The sequence below is a fragment of the Heptranchias perlo genome, chromosome 19, assembly GCF_035084215.1.
Source record: "Heptranchias perlo isolate sHepPer1 chromosome 19, sHepPer1.hap1, whole genome shotgun sequence".
Lineage (NCBI taxonomy): Eukaryota > Metazoa > Chordata > Chondrichthyes > Hexanchiformes > Hexanchidae > Heptranchias > Heptranchias perlo.
In genome coordinates, this window is record NC_090343.1 from 22674996 (window position 1) to 22690572 (window position 15577).

The following is a 15577-nucleotide window of genomic DNA, read 5'->3' on the forward strand; positions in this document are numbered from 1 at the left end:
ATCCCTTAACGTCAACGGCTAAAAAGCTAAGAAGCGAGGCAATCTCCAGCTAGGATATCATGATGTATAAAATTAATTATTTGGATGTTTATCTAAAGTTAAATGTTAACCTATCCTAATATAGACTGGGATCGTAGTAGTGTAAGGGGCAAAGAGGGAGAGGAATTTTTGAAGTGTGTTCAGGAGAACTTTGTTGACGAGTACGTTTCCGGCCCAACGAGGAAGGAGGCATTGCTGGATCTGGTTCTGGGGAATGAGGTGGGCCAAGTGGAGCAAGTGTCTGTGGGGGAACATTTAGGGAATAGCGATCATAGCATCATAAGGTTTAGGTTAGCTATGAAAAAGGACAAGGACCACTCAAGTCAAAATACTCAATTGGAGGAGGGCAATTTCAGTGGGATGAGAACAGATCTGGCCTGGGTAAATTGGAATCAAAGATTGGCAGGCAAAACTGTAACTGAACAATGTGCAGCCTTTCAAGGGGAGATGGTTCGGGTACATTCTCGGTACATTCCCACGAGAGAGGTCGGGCAAGTAAAGCCAGAGCTCCCTGGATGACAAAAGAGAGAGAGTAAGATGAAGCAGAAAAAGGGGGTGTATGACAGGTCAGGTTGATAATACAAGTGAGAACCAGGCTGAGTATAGAAAGTTCAGAGGGGAAGCGAGAAAGGAAATAAGAGGGGCAAAGAGACAGTAGGAGATTAGACTGGAGGCTGACATAAAAGGGAACCCAAAAGTCTTCTATAGTCATGTGTACAGGTAGTAAGAGGAGGGGTGGGACTGGTGCGGGACTAAAAAGGAGATCTCCGCATGGAGGCAGAGGGCATGGCTGAAGTGCTAAATGAGTACTTTGCATCTGTCTTTGCCAAGGAAGAAGATGCTGCCAGAGTCTCAGTAAAAGAGGAGGTAGTTGCGATACTGGATGGGCTAAAAATTGATAGAGGAGGTACTAGAAAGGCCAGCTGTACTTAAAGTAGATAAGTCACCCGGTCCAGATGGGATGCATCCTGGTTGTTGAGGGAAGGGTGGAAATTGCGGAGGTACTGGTCATAATCTTGCAATCATCCTTAGATATGGGGGTGGTGCCAGAGTACTGGAGAATTAAAAATGTTACACCCTTGTTCAAAAAAGGGTGTAAGGATAAACCCCCCAACTGCAGGCCAGTCAGTTTAACTTTGGTAGTGGGGAAACTTTTAGAAACGATAATCCGGGACAAAATTAACAATCACTTGGACAAGTGTGGATTAATTAAGGAAAGCCAGAATGGATTTGTTAAAGACAAATCGTGTTTAACTAACTTGATTGAGTTTTTTGATGATGTAACAGAGATGCTCGATGAGGGCAATGTGATTGATGTGTATATGGACTTCCAAAAGGTGTTAGATAAAGGGCCGCACAGTAGACTTGTCATCAAAGTTGAAGCCCATAGACTAAAAGGGGCAGTGGCAGCATGGATACGAAATTGGCTAAAAGACAGGAAACAGAGCAGTGGTGAACAGTTGTTTTTCCTGTCTGGAAGGAGGTATATAGTGGTGTTCCCCATGGATTGGTACCACGACCATTGCTTTTCTTGATCCAAATTAAATACTTCGTCTTGGGTGTACAGGGCACAATTTCAAAATTTACACGTGACACAAAACTTGGAAGTGCAGTGAACAGTGAGGAGGATAGTGATAGACTTCAAGAGGAGATAGACAGGCTGGTGGAATGGGCAGACGTGTGGCAGATGAAATTTAACACAGAAAAGTGTGAAGAATGAAGAGAGGCAATATAAACTAAAGGGTACAATTCTAAACGAGGTGCAGGAACAGAGACGTGTGGGTATATGTACACAAATCATTGAAGGTGGCAGGGCAGGTTGAGAAAGCAGTTAAGAAAGCATATGGAATCCTGGGCTTCATAAATAAAGGCATAGAGTACAAAAGCAAAGAAGTTATGATGAACCTTTATAAAATACTGGTTCGGCCACAACTGGAATATTGTGCCCAGTTCTGGGTACCCCACTTTAGGAAGGATGTGAAGGCTCTGGAGAGGGTGCAGAAGCGATTTTCTGGAATGATCCCAGGGATGAGGGATTTTAGTTACGTGGATAGACTGGTGAAGCTGGGGTTGTTCTCAGAGCAGAGAAGGTTGAGAGGAAATTTGATCGAGGTATTCAAAATCATGAGGGGTCCAGACAGAGCAGATAGAGAAACTGTTCCCATTGGCAGAAGGGTCAAGAACCAGAGGACATAAAATTAAGGTGATTGGCAAAAGAACCAAAGGTTGCATGAGGAACAACATTTTTACACAGTGAGTGGTTATGATCAGGAATGCACTGCCTGAGGGGGTGCTGGAGGCAGATTCAATCGAGGCCTTCAAAAGGGAATTGGATAAGTACTTGAAGGAAAAAAAAATTGCAGGGCTATGGGGATAGGGCGGGGGAGTGGGACTCGCTGGATTGCTCTTGCAGAGAGTCGGCACGGACTAGACGGGCCGAGTGGCCTCCTGTGCTGTAACCATTCTACAATTCTAGAAAGCACAAGTGATTTTAAGAGCTGGATGGTGGATCTGCTGTGAACTGAAATAGTATTCTGGAAGTGGCCAAGAGACCTACTACCAACTCATTTCAAATCTAGTGTTCTCAGATAGGGTGAGTGAAAAGGTATTGTTGAAGGCTTTGATATTTGCAAACGTGAGCAATTCTGCTTCGGGTTGGCCAGGGTCTTCAACTACAGTGTGTTCGACCAGCTCAGCTAACTGCACGTATACATCTCAAGTTGTGTTTTTCTGCTAAATATAATTGCTGTTAAATTCGTTTGACACTTACTACGTCAATGCCTTTTCCAGCTTGTTGAAGTTCCGCAATGAAATTTTGCATTCTTCTTCCTTCATTACAAATCACGCCGCCGCCAGGCCATGGCGCATTTTCTGGTTTAGTCTAAGTGGCAGCGACGATCAAAGCAGCATTATTGCAGGAAATTGGACATGCCCATTGATTTTTATGGGGGTTGGGGTGGAGCTATGATAGAATTCTCACTTTTTTGGTGAGGCTCACAGCAGACTGGCTCAGAGGGTCCCAGAAAATTTCAGCATGGTGCAAATAATAGATTGAATCAGCTACCCCACAATTTCCTGAAAAATCTGTGCCACAATAATTGCCTACATCGTAATGGTGCAAGTTTCCCATAATTTCTGGCCCGATATTGTATTTGGGCTCCAGGTCTTTGCTGATTAGTACAGATAGTTGTAATTCAAATGTTAATTGGTCCAATTGTGCAAATGCCAAACTTATTTGATCTACTTTCGGTTGTCATTTCAAAGTTTCTGATTGTGTGGGCAATTGTTCGCTATGTAATTTGGTTTGGATAGTTGATGAAAATGGCATAAATAACATTCAGAAGCAAGAAAGGTTTAGAAAAATTTGTGGAAAAGTTTTTCAGTTTATTGTGACATTATTACTGATTCTGTATCTTTCTTGACACATGTCTGCACACTCACTAGTTAGCAGTTTTTGTGATTTTTCTGTTCTTCAGGTTTAACAAGGTTAAACTCAACTTCACAAAAAGCTTCAGATCAAACTGCAGTTAATCTTATTTAATTATTCATGACTGACATTGAGATTAGTAAAATTATACATGTGTTTCAAATTGTATCCAACTACTGGAAGAAATTACAGTTGCTGAATGATGGGTACAGTAGCATAGTGGTTATGTTGCTGGACGAGTAATCCAGAGGCCTGGACTAATAATCTGGAGTCGTGAGTTCAAATCCTACCACGGCAGCTGGGGAATTTAAATTCATTTAATTAAATAAAAATCTGGAATAAAAGAGACCGGATTGTCATAAAAACCCGTCTGGCTCACCAATGTCCTTCAGGGAAGGAAACCTGCCATCCTTACCTGGTCTGGCCTATATGCGACTCCAGACCCACAGCAATGTGGTTGATTCTTAATCACCCTCTGAAATAGCCAAGCAAGCCATTCAGTTGTACAATTTTGCCACAGAAAGTCACAATAAGAATAAAACCAGCCGGACCATCCGGCATTGGACCACTCGTCACTGGACACGACAAAGGCAAACCAAGCCCAGTTGACCCTGCAAAGTCCTCCTCACTAAAATGTGGGGACTTGTGCCAAAGTTGGGATAGATTTCCCACAGACTAGTCCAGCAACAGCCTGACATAGACATACTCACAGAATCATACCATTCAGCCAATGTCGCAGACTCTTCCATCATCATCCCTGGGTATGTCCTGTCCCACCGGCAGGACAGACCGACCAGAGGTGGCAGTACAGTGGTATACAGTCAGGAGGGAGTGGCCCAGGGAGTCCTCAACATTGACTCCGGACCCCATGAAATCTCATGGCATCAGGTCAAACATGGGCAAAGAAACTTCCTGCTGATTACCAACTATTGCCCTCCCTCAGCTGATGAATCGGTCCTCCTCCATGTTGAGCACCATTTTGAGGAAGCACTGAGGGTAGCAAGGGCACAGAATGTACTCTGGGTGGGGTACTTCAATGTCCATCACCAAGAGTGGCTCAGGAGCACCACTGCTGACCGAGCTGGCAGAGTCCTGAAGGACATAGCTGCCAGATTGGGGCTGTGGCAGGTGGTGAGCGAACCAACACGAGGGAAAAACCCACTTGACCTCGTCCTCACCAATCTACCTGTCGCAAATGCATCTGTCCATGACAGTATTGGTAGGGGTGACCACCACACAGTCCTTGAGACGAAGTCCCGTCTTCACACTGAGGACACCATCCAACGTGTTGTGTGGTGCTACCACCGTGCTAAATGGGATAGATTCAGAACAGATCTGGCAGTTCAAAACTGGACATCAATGAGGTACTGTGGGCCATCAGCAGCAGAATTGTATTCCAGCACAATCTATAACCTCATGGCCCGGCATATTCCTCACTCTACCGTTACCAACAAGCCAAGGGATCAACTCTGGTTCCATGAGGAGTGTAGACGAGCATGCCAAGAGCAGCACCAGGCGTACCTCAAAATGAGGTGCCAACCTGGTGAAGCGACAACTCAGGACTACGTGCATGCTAAACAGCAGATGCAACATTCCACAACCAACAGATCAGATCAAAGCTGTCCAGTCCTGCCACATCCAGTCGTAAATGGTGGTGGACAATTAAACAACCAACGGGAGGAGGAGGCTCCGTGAACATCCCCATCCTCAGTGATGGCAGAGTCCAGCACGTGAGTGCAAAAGACAAGGCTGATGTATTTGCAACCATCTTCAGCCAGAAGTGCCGAATAGATGATCCATCTCTGCCTCCTCCCGATATCCCCACCTTCACAGAAGTCAATCTTTAGCCAATTCGATTCACTCCACGTGATATCAAGAAACGGCTGAGTGCACATAGCAAAGGCTATGGGCCCCGACCACATCCCAGCTGTAGTGCTGGAGACTTGTGCTCCAGAGCTAGCCGCACCTCTAGCCAAGCTACAACACTGGCATCTACCCGACAATGTGGAAATTTGCCCAGGTAGGTCCTGTCCACAAAAGCAGGACAAATCCAATCCGGCCAATTACCGCCCCATCAGTCTCCTCTCAATCATCAGCAAAGTGATGGAAGGTGGCGTCAACAGTGCTATCAAGTGGCACTTACTCACCAATAACCTGCTCACCGATGCTCAGTTTGGGTTCTGCCAGGACCACTTGGCTCCAGACCTCATTACAGCCTTGGTCCAAACATGGACAAAAGAGCTGAATTCCAGAGGAGAGGTGAGAGTGACTGCCCTTGACATCAAGGCAGCATTTGACCGAGTGTGGCACCAAGGAGCCCTAGTAAAATTGAAGTCAATGGGAATCGGGGAAAACTGATGAATTTCTTTTGAAGTGTAGTTACTGTTGTGATGGAGGCAAACATCCCCACATCCCAAGAACAATTTTTTAAAAAGGTGAACTCTTCCAACTTGCTGTACTTGTGTTTCTTTTTTTAAAAAAAAGCATTGAAATGAGTGATATTTAGCATTCGTGTACAAAAGTTTGGCTGAAATGTATTCATTATCATATGTTTAATGCTATCCAGTATCTGTAGTATGCTGAAATATCTTACATTTGTTTTCTTTACTAACGTATTAAACTTATTTATGGTGTCAGCCGTGGCTCAGTGGTAGCACTCTCGTGTCTCAATCAGAAGGCATGGGTTCAAGCCCCACTCCAGAGATTTGAGCATATAATAGATAGATTTGATAGAGGTGTTCAAAACCATGAATGGTTTTGACAGAGTAAATAAGGAGAAACTGTTTCCAGTGGCAGAAGGGTCGGTAACCAGAGGACACTGATTCAAGGTAGTCTGCAAAAGAGCCAGAGGCGAGATGAGGAAAAAATTTTTTACGAAGCAAGTTGTAATGATCTGGAATGCACTCCCTGAAAGGATGATTGAAGCAGACTCGGAAGTAATTTTCAAAAAGGAATTGGATAAATAATTGAAGGGGAAAAAATTGCTGGGTTATGAGGAACGAGCAGGGGGAGTGGGACTAATTGGATAGCTCTTTCAAAGCGCAGGCACGATGGGCCAAATGGCCGCCTCCTGTGCTGTACCTACTATGATATATTCCAGGCTGAAACTCCAATGCAGCACTGAGGGTGTGCTGCACTGTCTGAGGTGCCATCTTTCAGATGGAACTTTAAACTGAGGCGCCATTTGCCCTCTTGGATGTAAACGATCCTATAGCATTATTTCGAAGAAGGGCAGGGGGTCCTTCCAGGAGTCCTGGCCAATATTTATCCCTCAACCAAGACCACTAAAACAGGTTATCTGGTCCTTATCACATGGCTATTTGTGGGACCTTCCTGTGTGCAAATTGGCTGTCGCATTTCCTACATTACAACAGTGACTGCACTTCGTTGTACGATAAAGTAATATCACTTAATTTATTGCATTCTGTTAATGCAGAAAGTTGATTATTGGCTCGAACACTAGTATTTTACATCTTAGCTATCTGTGGCACCAATACTATGTAACTTGCCCACTGGACACTGAGAAATGGGTAATCACTTCCATTTATGTAGCCATTCATTTAGAAATTGTCCAAAGGTCCTTCAGAGATGCAGCAAATGGTGTAACAAACTTGACCACTCATAATCCTTTATACACTTAGTAATGTTTTAGAACTTTTGACTTGAACAGTATTTTATATTATACTTTAAGATTCATCTACATAGGCTAGTTTAATTTCTGTATTTTAAAAGAAGAAGCAAGCTCACATAGCTTAACAACTTGCTTGTGTTTCCTTAGGTGCAGATGTTACTGAACCAAGCAGTTCAGATAGTCGGGGAGACAGACCCGATTTCTGTCAGAATCCAGAGGAGCCGCTGGCTGGTGTAGAATCAAATTATCTTTCTCAGTTCGTTGCCTCCGTAAAAGAAGAACAGCAGGCATCTACAGTGGCCAACTTGAGAGCTGCACTTCTGAGCAAGCATAGCTTCTTGTCTGTCAAGTCTGACCAACCAGGAGATGATAATCCTATTATTTTTGAGTACTTGCCTAAAGGTACACCATCTATTTATTGTATTTTTAAAAAAGATTTCCACAGTTTACAGTAAATTGGACATATATATATATTTAGTCTGTTATAAAGGGTCTGAAGAAACTGGTTTAAAAATGCTCTGTGTAGCTTGCTTTACGTCTTCAGTGGAAAGGTTTCCATGAGATGGTTGCGGTTGTCATGGCTTGACAGTCTGCCACTCCTTGTTGAAGTAATTTTTTTTAGCTGGAGAGATAAAGCAGGAGTGTTTGCCAGATGTGTTCAGCTGATAAGATGCTTGTTAAAACAGCAGGCCCCCTGAATCTGTCTATATTAATTTTGACGAATGGACTTCCATGATGCTCAACCTTGGTGATGGTTGATTTTAAAGTTGGGTTTCCTCGTGGTGCCCTCATCCTTTATAATGAGCTTTCTTACTCTGTTTTTCTCCCGAGCATGTTGCACAGTCACTTATCTCATTAATCCTTGGGAATTGAATCAGATTGATTTAGCCACCATAGTCCCTGCTTTATTCTCTCCCCTCAAAGCTATATACAGATGTGTGGTACTGCATTTTGCCTCTTGCCTTCCAGGCTGTCAGTAACATGATGTAAAATGTTTTGGTGTAAGGTATTTACAACTGTTTCATACTGTCTTGTGTTTTTGTGTGTGTAGCTCTTCAGTACAATGCATACTGTATAATCAACAATACTACATAAAATCGTAGAACTTTCGCATAAGTTTCTTAGGACTGAACAGTGAGCTGTTCTGTATCTCCTTAACAGCTAAGTGAATGAATAAGCATTAGTAAGTCTTTGAAAGCAATGTTTTTGGTCAGTCTACAGAGATATGGAAGCACAAGAATTTTTTTTTAACAAGTGGAACAGGAAGACAATTACTGTATTTCTTTGCATATAGTAAATTATCTACAGTAAACTGTATATAATTTGCTTTTGATTTCAATTGCATCAGTTTATCCAAGGAACTCTATTTGAACCCTCTTTTAGCTTTATAGAAATATATCTTGTACCCTATGCATCTCATACTTGAAGATTTCCCACTGCTGATCTGTCAAACTTCTCTGCCCAGTTAATTTTGATCAGATCCTCTTGTATCTCACTGGACTTGGCCTTTTTCTAGTTAAGCACCCTTTATCTTTGATTCTTTATTGTACTTTGCTATCTTACATTGGGCCTAACTATGTCGTGGTCACTACTTCTCAATTGTTCTCCTACTCTTATAAGTTGTTAGTCCCACTTCATTTCCTGGAATGAAATGAAGCAGTTGTAAAGGAGGTGAGCTTGGAAAAGAGGTGGAAGGAGCTAGGAGGGAAGATGCAGTGACCAGGGGATATGGGTTGAACTTTGCGGGTGGGTGGAGAAAGAGGAGGTTGGGAGGGGTGGGGGGAAGAAAGGTGTTTGGGAGCAGGGGAGGAGATAAAGGGGAGGTTGTGGCAAACTCAATCACATAGAAATCCTGAAGGGTGTGATATACGGTTATGCTTGAATAGTGAAACCAAATCTGGCAATTGATCAGATCAGATGTGCACCATATGCTTGTTTATGGTCCTCTGACTTGAGGGAGCAAAGATGCCTGAGGGAATTGCAAGGATAGGAGGTGGTGAGTAATTTTAAAGGGATTGAAGGCAGAGGTGTTGCGGGTGGAAGGCCAGAGAAGAGGGAGTTAGGAGTTTGAGTGTGAATTTGTGAGAGAACTGTGAAGACTCATCCCCCCCCCCCCCCCCCCCCACCCCCAAATGGGTGGATGGTGAGGATCATGGGAAGGGGGAGACATAGAATGATGAGGAAATGATCAGAGATGACCTCAGTGATAGAGATCACAAGAGTGATGAGGCCATAAGAAATAAGAGTCATGGCGGTGGCTGGTGGGTATGGATTGGATGAGTTTGTACAAGATAACGTTAAGTTGTCAGAGGAGAGGAGGTTTAGGATGTTGGTAGTGTTGCTTGAGTTCACTAATGCTCAGTGCAGAAACTTGAGGGGCAGTACGGGACCTAGGATTTTGAATGTGAGGTGGGAGGGATGGAACAGGGTGAGGTGCTTGCAGGAAGGGAAGGTATTTGGGTAAGTACAGATCTAAGGTGGGACTTGGTGATGAAGATTGCGTTACCGCTGTGGCTGTTTGGACTGGCCAGGTGGTGGAAAGTATAACCAGGTGAAGAGATTTTGGTAAAGGGGATGGAATCTGTACCAATGAGCCATGTTTCAGTCAGTGCCAGAATCTCGATTGATTCATCCATGATCAAATTGTGGTCAGATAGGGCCTTGTTCGCAAGGGAGCAAGCATCCTTGTGGTCATACGGAGATATTTGATCCATGGTCACAGTGTTGGGGGTGTAGATTAAGTGGATTAATTCCTGGGGAGTGAGTTGATTGCTGGGAGTGGAGAGTGATCCAGTTGGGGTTGCTGCTCTGGGAGGGTCAGTGGTGTGTGACATGCTAACAGATATCAAGAGAAGTGCACTGGGAAAAGTCAGGCCCATTTAGGAGGGACTTGGAGCCTTGGGCATTGCAGAAGAGAACGTAGGCTGACAGACGGTGATTAGTGGGAGGAAAGTTGAAGGGAGGCTTGGTGTTGGATAAGTGGAAAGAGAGAGGTGATATGGCTGCATGAAAGGTAGCAGAGGAGAGAGCAGACCAGGGCTCAGAAATGGTTACTAGATGAATGGAATGATCAAATCCAGTGTGGCAGCCAGAATGAACGTGTGAATTGACACAAAGGGAAACCTTGGATTACATAAACTGGTGGAAAATATCAAAACATGGCACGACTTGGCATGGAGCTGATAAGAAGTGAGACAACCACTACACTATCAAAGGGGTTAGGAAGGGAGGAGAGACCTCCGGGCAGGAGGGAGAAATAATATTATCCTGATTGGGAAGAAGTGGAAGGAATAAAAGATGTCCGCCTTGGCTCTCAGTAATTGTGCTCTCACTTCTGAGTTTAAAAACTCGTGGATTTAAGCCCCACTCCAGAGACTTGAGCACGTAATCTAGGCTGATACTTCAGTGTAGCACTTAGCTAGCGCAGTAGGAAGTGCTGTCTTTCGGATGAGATATTAAACTGGGAGCCTACAGGAGGAGCAGAGTTTGATCCAGGAGCCTGTGGAAGGAATGGAGATTAATCCAGGAAAATAGTGGGAGAGCAAAGTAAAGCTCAGCTCAGGCAACCAGTAGGCAGTGAACGTGTGCCCATGAAACTAGTGGTGCAATGGACTTCAGATTAGGAGTCAGCAGAATAAAACTCGCGTGCAACAGCAAGGTTGAAATAAAAAGCCGGCAGGATGGTGGAGCAAGCAGCTCATGAGTCACTGCAGAAAAGAGCCCAGCAGCCAACAATGGTGGAACCCGGCACGGGCTCGATGGGCTGAATGGCCTCTTTCTGTACTATAATGATTCTATTACAGGTTCCCAGGAGAAGACTTGAGAGAGAGCTGTCTTTTACAGGGTGGTCCAGTGGAGCAGCAGAGAAATTTTCACTTGTGCAGCTGTACTTACTGAAGTAAACACCTGAATTGTGATTTTTAATATTGTAAAATCAAATCTGCAGTATATTACTTGCATTACTTTTAGACTTTCAATTTTAAATAATTGTCTTCTGCAGTTATTTCTTTTCTTTTTGCAGTGTTAAACAGATAAAACAAATGTAAAATCAAGGCCTTCTTTGAGGATTTCACCTTGAAAAAAAATTGGTCTAAAAATGTCCTCTATACAAGCAGTTCCTGTTAAGTGAAAATAATTGGGTGTAGAATAAGAGAGAAAAGAAACCTGTTCTCTACTTAAACTGGGCTTGTGTATTGTTAAAGGAGTACTTTTAACTAATTGTCCAAGTGAACTCTTGAATAATTACTTACCTTGCTGCATTTATAGAGAAAATCTATTGTATTTAACACTGCTGCTGCAGTCGTTTTTTTGCATATGGATAAGTGCCTCCATTCCCCTTTCTTAACCCCCCACCCCCCACCCCCCCCCCATCTTCATGATTGCTGTTTGAGCTCGGAAGATATGAGAAAACAGGTTGGTGGTACTTCTGACAACTGTCAATGCTCGGGACCCTCGGTTGGGATGTGGGAGGCCTGGTGGAAGTTGGGTGGGAGCAATTTTCTACACTTGCAGACACTTCATCCTGCTCTTTGCAGAGTTTGGAGCTTTAGAATTTTCCCAGAGTCGTAACATTTACAAGATTGCTATAATTTGCAAAGTGGCTGAGCCCCCGGGGGGGCGGGTGGGCGAGCGGAGGGAAACAAGTCATCTTTTTGAAGAGTTCTCTCCTATTGTGCGAAGCTTTGGTGACATTGCAATTTCCAACAGGTCAAATTGATTATTTAAAAGTCTGATATCAATTGGCAGTCAACTCCCCCCCCCCCCCCCCCCCCCCACACCCTTCTCCAGCCCAAGGTAACCTGGTGTGCATGGTGCTATACTGTTGTCCATTTAGTAGCTTGTCCAAAAAAGTGGCAAGCTGTATAAATGGATAAGCAGCTCAGAATAGCACTGGAAGCTGGGTTTTAAATTTGTAACCTGACTGGGATGGGATTTTCAATCTAGCAAATCTAGAACTGTTGTCCTGTTTTAATTATAAGCTGTTTGTTATCCATCACAATGCAGAAGTTATAATAAAGGGAAGTCAATAGTTGTAAGACTTTTTATTTCAGCTTTCTTTTTTAGAAACTGAGATGGGCCAATGCCGACAATGCAGGGTTGGGAGGGGGAAAGCATTGGTAAACCAAGTAGTGATGCCAAATTGGTTCTGAAAGCCTGAAGTTTGAAGGAAGGAATTCAATGGCTTTGAGCCCCAGGAAAGAATTTGAGTAGGACAAAAGTGTTCAATTTGCAACCCATGGGGCCTTATGCAGCCTCCAAGTCCTGGCAATCTGGTCCTTGAAATCCAGGCAACTGAATCCTATTAGGGCTTACATTTCTTGTGTGCTAATTTGTCCTGATTGAATTTTGTGGGTCTCGAGATTTGCAATGTTGCCTAGCTGGTGGATAAATTTAAAATCAGAACACCAACATGTGTTTGGATTAGCAACTTGGGATATATGCAAATGAATGGGAATACAGATTTAAACTACGTGGAGTTTGAGGTGCTATTGTACATAACCTTATGGTCCATGAAGACGAGACCTGGGGTAGGAGACAGTAATCTGTATTGATTTCAACAGAAGAGGAAGAGTATGTAGGATACTGTATTTGGAATTTAGATGGAACTGACAGAAAGACTTGGAAAATTGCAATAGAGGGGGAGGAGCAGGATTGCTGAAACAGAACTTGAGGACATTAAGATGGCATTTATACTCGAAATTTAGTGTCACTGTCAAGTGTAAGCAACAGTATCGTAGAATCATAAAGATTACAGCTCGGAAGGAGGCCATTCAGTCCATCAAGTCCGTGTCAGCTCTATGCCAGAGCAATCCAGCTCGTCCCACTCCCCCTTTGCCTGCAATTTTTTTCCTTTCCAAGTACTTATCCAGTTCCCTTTTGGGGAAATTTGGAATCGTGACCTGACATGATCCTGGAGGTGAATGGTGAGAGATGCCCTGGAGCAGGCAATTAATTTTGCACTACTTTGACTTGACAAGTGTATGGAGTATAACTCCTGTGCAGTGTCAAACCAGGTTGCAAAGTCCATTGACTCTTAAGAACTTTTTAAAGTTCCGCAGAACTTAGTTAAATGTATTGAAGGTGTGGGTGTGCTCATTACGTTTAAAATGAAACAGTGGGAGCAGAGCTATGCACGTGTATAAGCATGCTTGCAGAGTGTTCTCTCTGGTCTGGGAGAATTCGAATTGGAGCCAGGCATTATAAACAAAGTGCTGCATGGCTGAAAGTTATACTTGAGCTGCTAGTATTGGATCAACAAATGTAGTATAAATACTTTTAAATATTTCTAGGCACTGAAAAACATTTGAGGTGAATGATTGATTTATTTATTTTATCCAGTCAGCAACTTCAGGTTTTCTTTTAAACAACTGTCAGTTTGACAAAATTGGAAAGCATTCACTGATTGTGCTATTGAGTATAAAAGTAAACATGTCTAATTGTTTTATATGTGAATAAGAATGGAATGGAGTCACTAATTAGGGAGCACACTTTAGTTGAAAGCAAGCTTGCTTGAAGGAAGTTTGTCTTTATGCAGTGTAGAAGGCAAAAAATGCCGGAAATACAAAGGTCAGTTGTCATCTGTAAAGGGAAAAGACAAGTTAGTGTTTCAGGTGGACGACCCTTCATGACAGGTGTGTTTTGTTCAATGTCATGTGCAGCAACTGCGCCGACAACGAATTGCATAGATTAATCTTTATTATCCTATGCTTCTTGAAAGTCAGCTGCATACAAGTGCCTATGGCACAAGCATTCCTTTGGCATATTATATGCCCTATTATCAGTGTTTCTCATGTAAAAATCAGATCAAAACATAATCCAGCTGTTTACAGGTGTTAACAAGCATTGTATAAGAGTATCCTTTGAGTAATATGACCCTATTCAACTAGCAGGCTGGGTTGTATTTCAGGTGACTAAGTGGGGGGAAAACTGAGATTCTCAAGTTAGAGATTTTGCCTTTGGTCACAAAACCCTTCAAGCGGTTGTCAAATGCAGTTACCAACAGGAAGAAAATGTTTTCACTTCAGCGCGAGTCACTTTTGGCACCACCGTCTTTTAGTAGGGGGAGAAAAATGTTTTTTTTTAATACGCACTTGATTGTTTAATCTGCTATAAAATTAAACATGGTTTGATTTGCCTGCGGTAATGACAGCACTCAGGCCATTGCTGGAAGATCTGATCCAGCATTTAGGGCTGCTGTGCAAAGATGGCACATTGGTATAACTTCTCTCACATTGTGAGTAGTTTTATTTTCCAGAATTGTACCATTATGGTTTTTTAAATAAGCAACTATGTGAAATATGTTTCTTTTCAAAAAGACATTGAACTAACAACTGTACAGAGGTGGAATAGTGCTGGATTCAGTTTGCACTTAATTATGCCATAGTCTGCATCAGGAAGCTCTGAAATGGAATGTGGTTCAAATAAATAGATCAGATTACGATTAAAAGGACAATGAGACCCTTTTCCGCGGGGATTGAGCTGGTCTGTGGTCGTTCCAGCAGCAGAACGCAATAATAATGTGGAGTTGTCACCACATTAAGTTATCTGGCAAGATAAGACAATTAGCTTGAGGATTGGGGCATGCTGGTGAGCGCAAACAAGCTAATGCAGATAAGACAACTGATTAGGCTGATATTGATGCATCTGTTAAATCGGTTAAGTGCCGATGTCCTTGCTGATCTCAATTTTATCTTTTAAACATTGAATTTAAATTTAATACAAAAGGTAATTCAAGAATGTGATAGAATTTACATTACATGCCTAGGGATTGACTCTACAAGCAGGTAAGTGATAGTGCTGCAAATGATTGACTTCAGCCAACTGTGATGGAAAACCAAATGCAATAGTTTGTTTTAAATTAAAATATTTCAAACTACATGGATTATAATTTACATTAAATTATTGAATTTAGATTATTTAAATTTAATATAAAAAGAATCATAAAAAGGTTAGCTGTACAGTGTCAACTTTGCATAAATTGAAATATATACACTATATTGACTGAGAAAGCAGACAATAAATGATTTTATTTCAGGCAATACAGCTGTGGTATATTGCCTGAAACACTTCTGCACCCATGTTTCTGTAGGTGAATAATATACACACGAGCCACCTGTAGTGTTCAAAAATAAGTACTGTCATTTTAAAAATGAGCGTTGTTATTTGGACAAAACATTTGAGAAGTTTTACTGAAAGCATTACTTGCAATGTTGTTAGTACCTCAGCTGAGATCACTGCACTGGGTACGCCTCTGCAATCAACTCAAAACTGTATCTGTCCATAGTTGGTTTATAATGAGCCTAATGCATAAATGGTCAAAGCGTTCAACATGTAGATGTATTGGACATGTATTAATACAAGTATCGTCTATTGCCATGAAGGTCTTTGAGTCTAACCCAGTCTGAAACCTTAGGAGTAGTTCTAAGCTTGTACTTTTTACTGCGATGAGCTAGCTATACTCAGTTGGTCCTTTATTCAAG

At 42.6% G+C, this 15577-nt stretch overlaps 1 protein-coding gene across 3 annotated transcripts in view; it reads left to right on the forward strand.

Annotated features, from left to right (window-relative positions):
• The window catches only part of LOC137335232 (zinc finger and BTB domain-containing protein 46-like), an 84843-nt gene that overhangs the window by 47622 nt on the left and 21644 nt on the right, over window positions 1–15577 (forward strand). For all 3 annotated transcript variants that reach the window (XM_068000482.1, XM_068000480.1, XM_068000481.1), the window contains exon 4: window positions 7245–7499. In XM_068000482.1, coding sequence (XP_067856583.1) covers window positions 7245–7499 — 255 coding nt within the window. The remainder of the gene's footprint in view (window positions 1–7244; window positions 7500–15577) is intronic.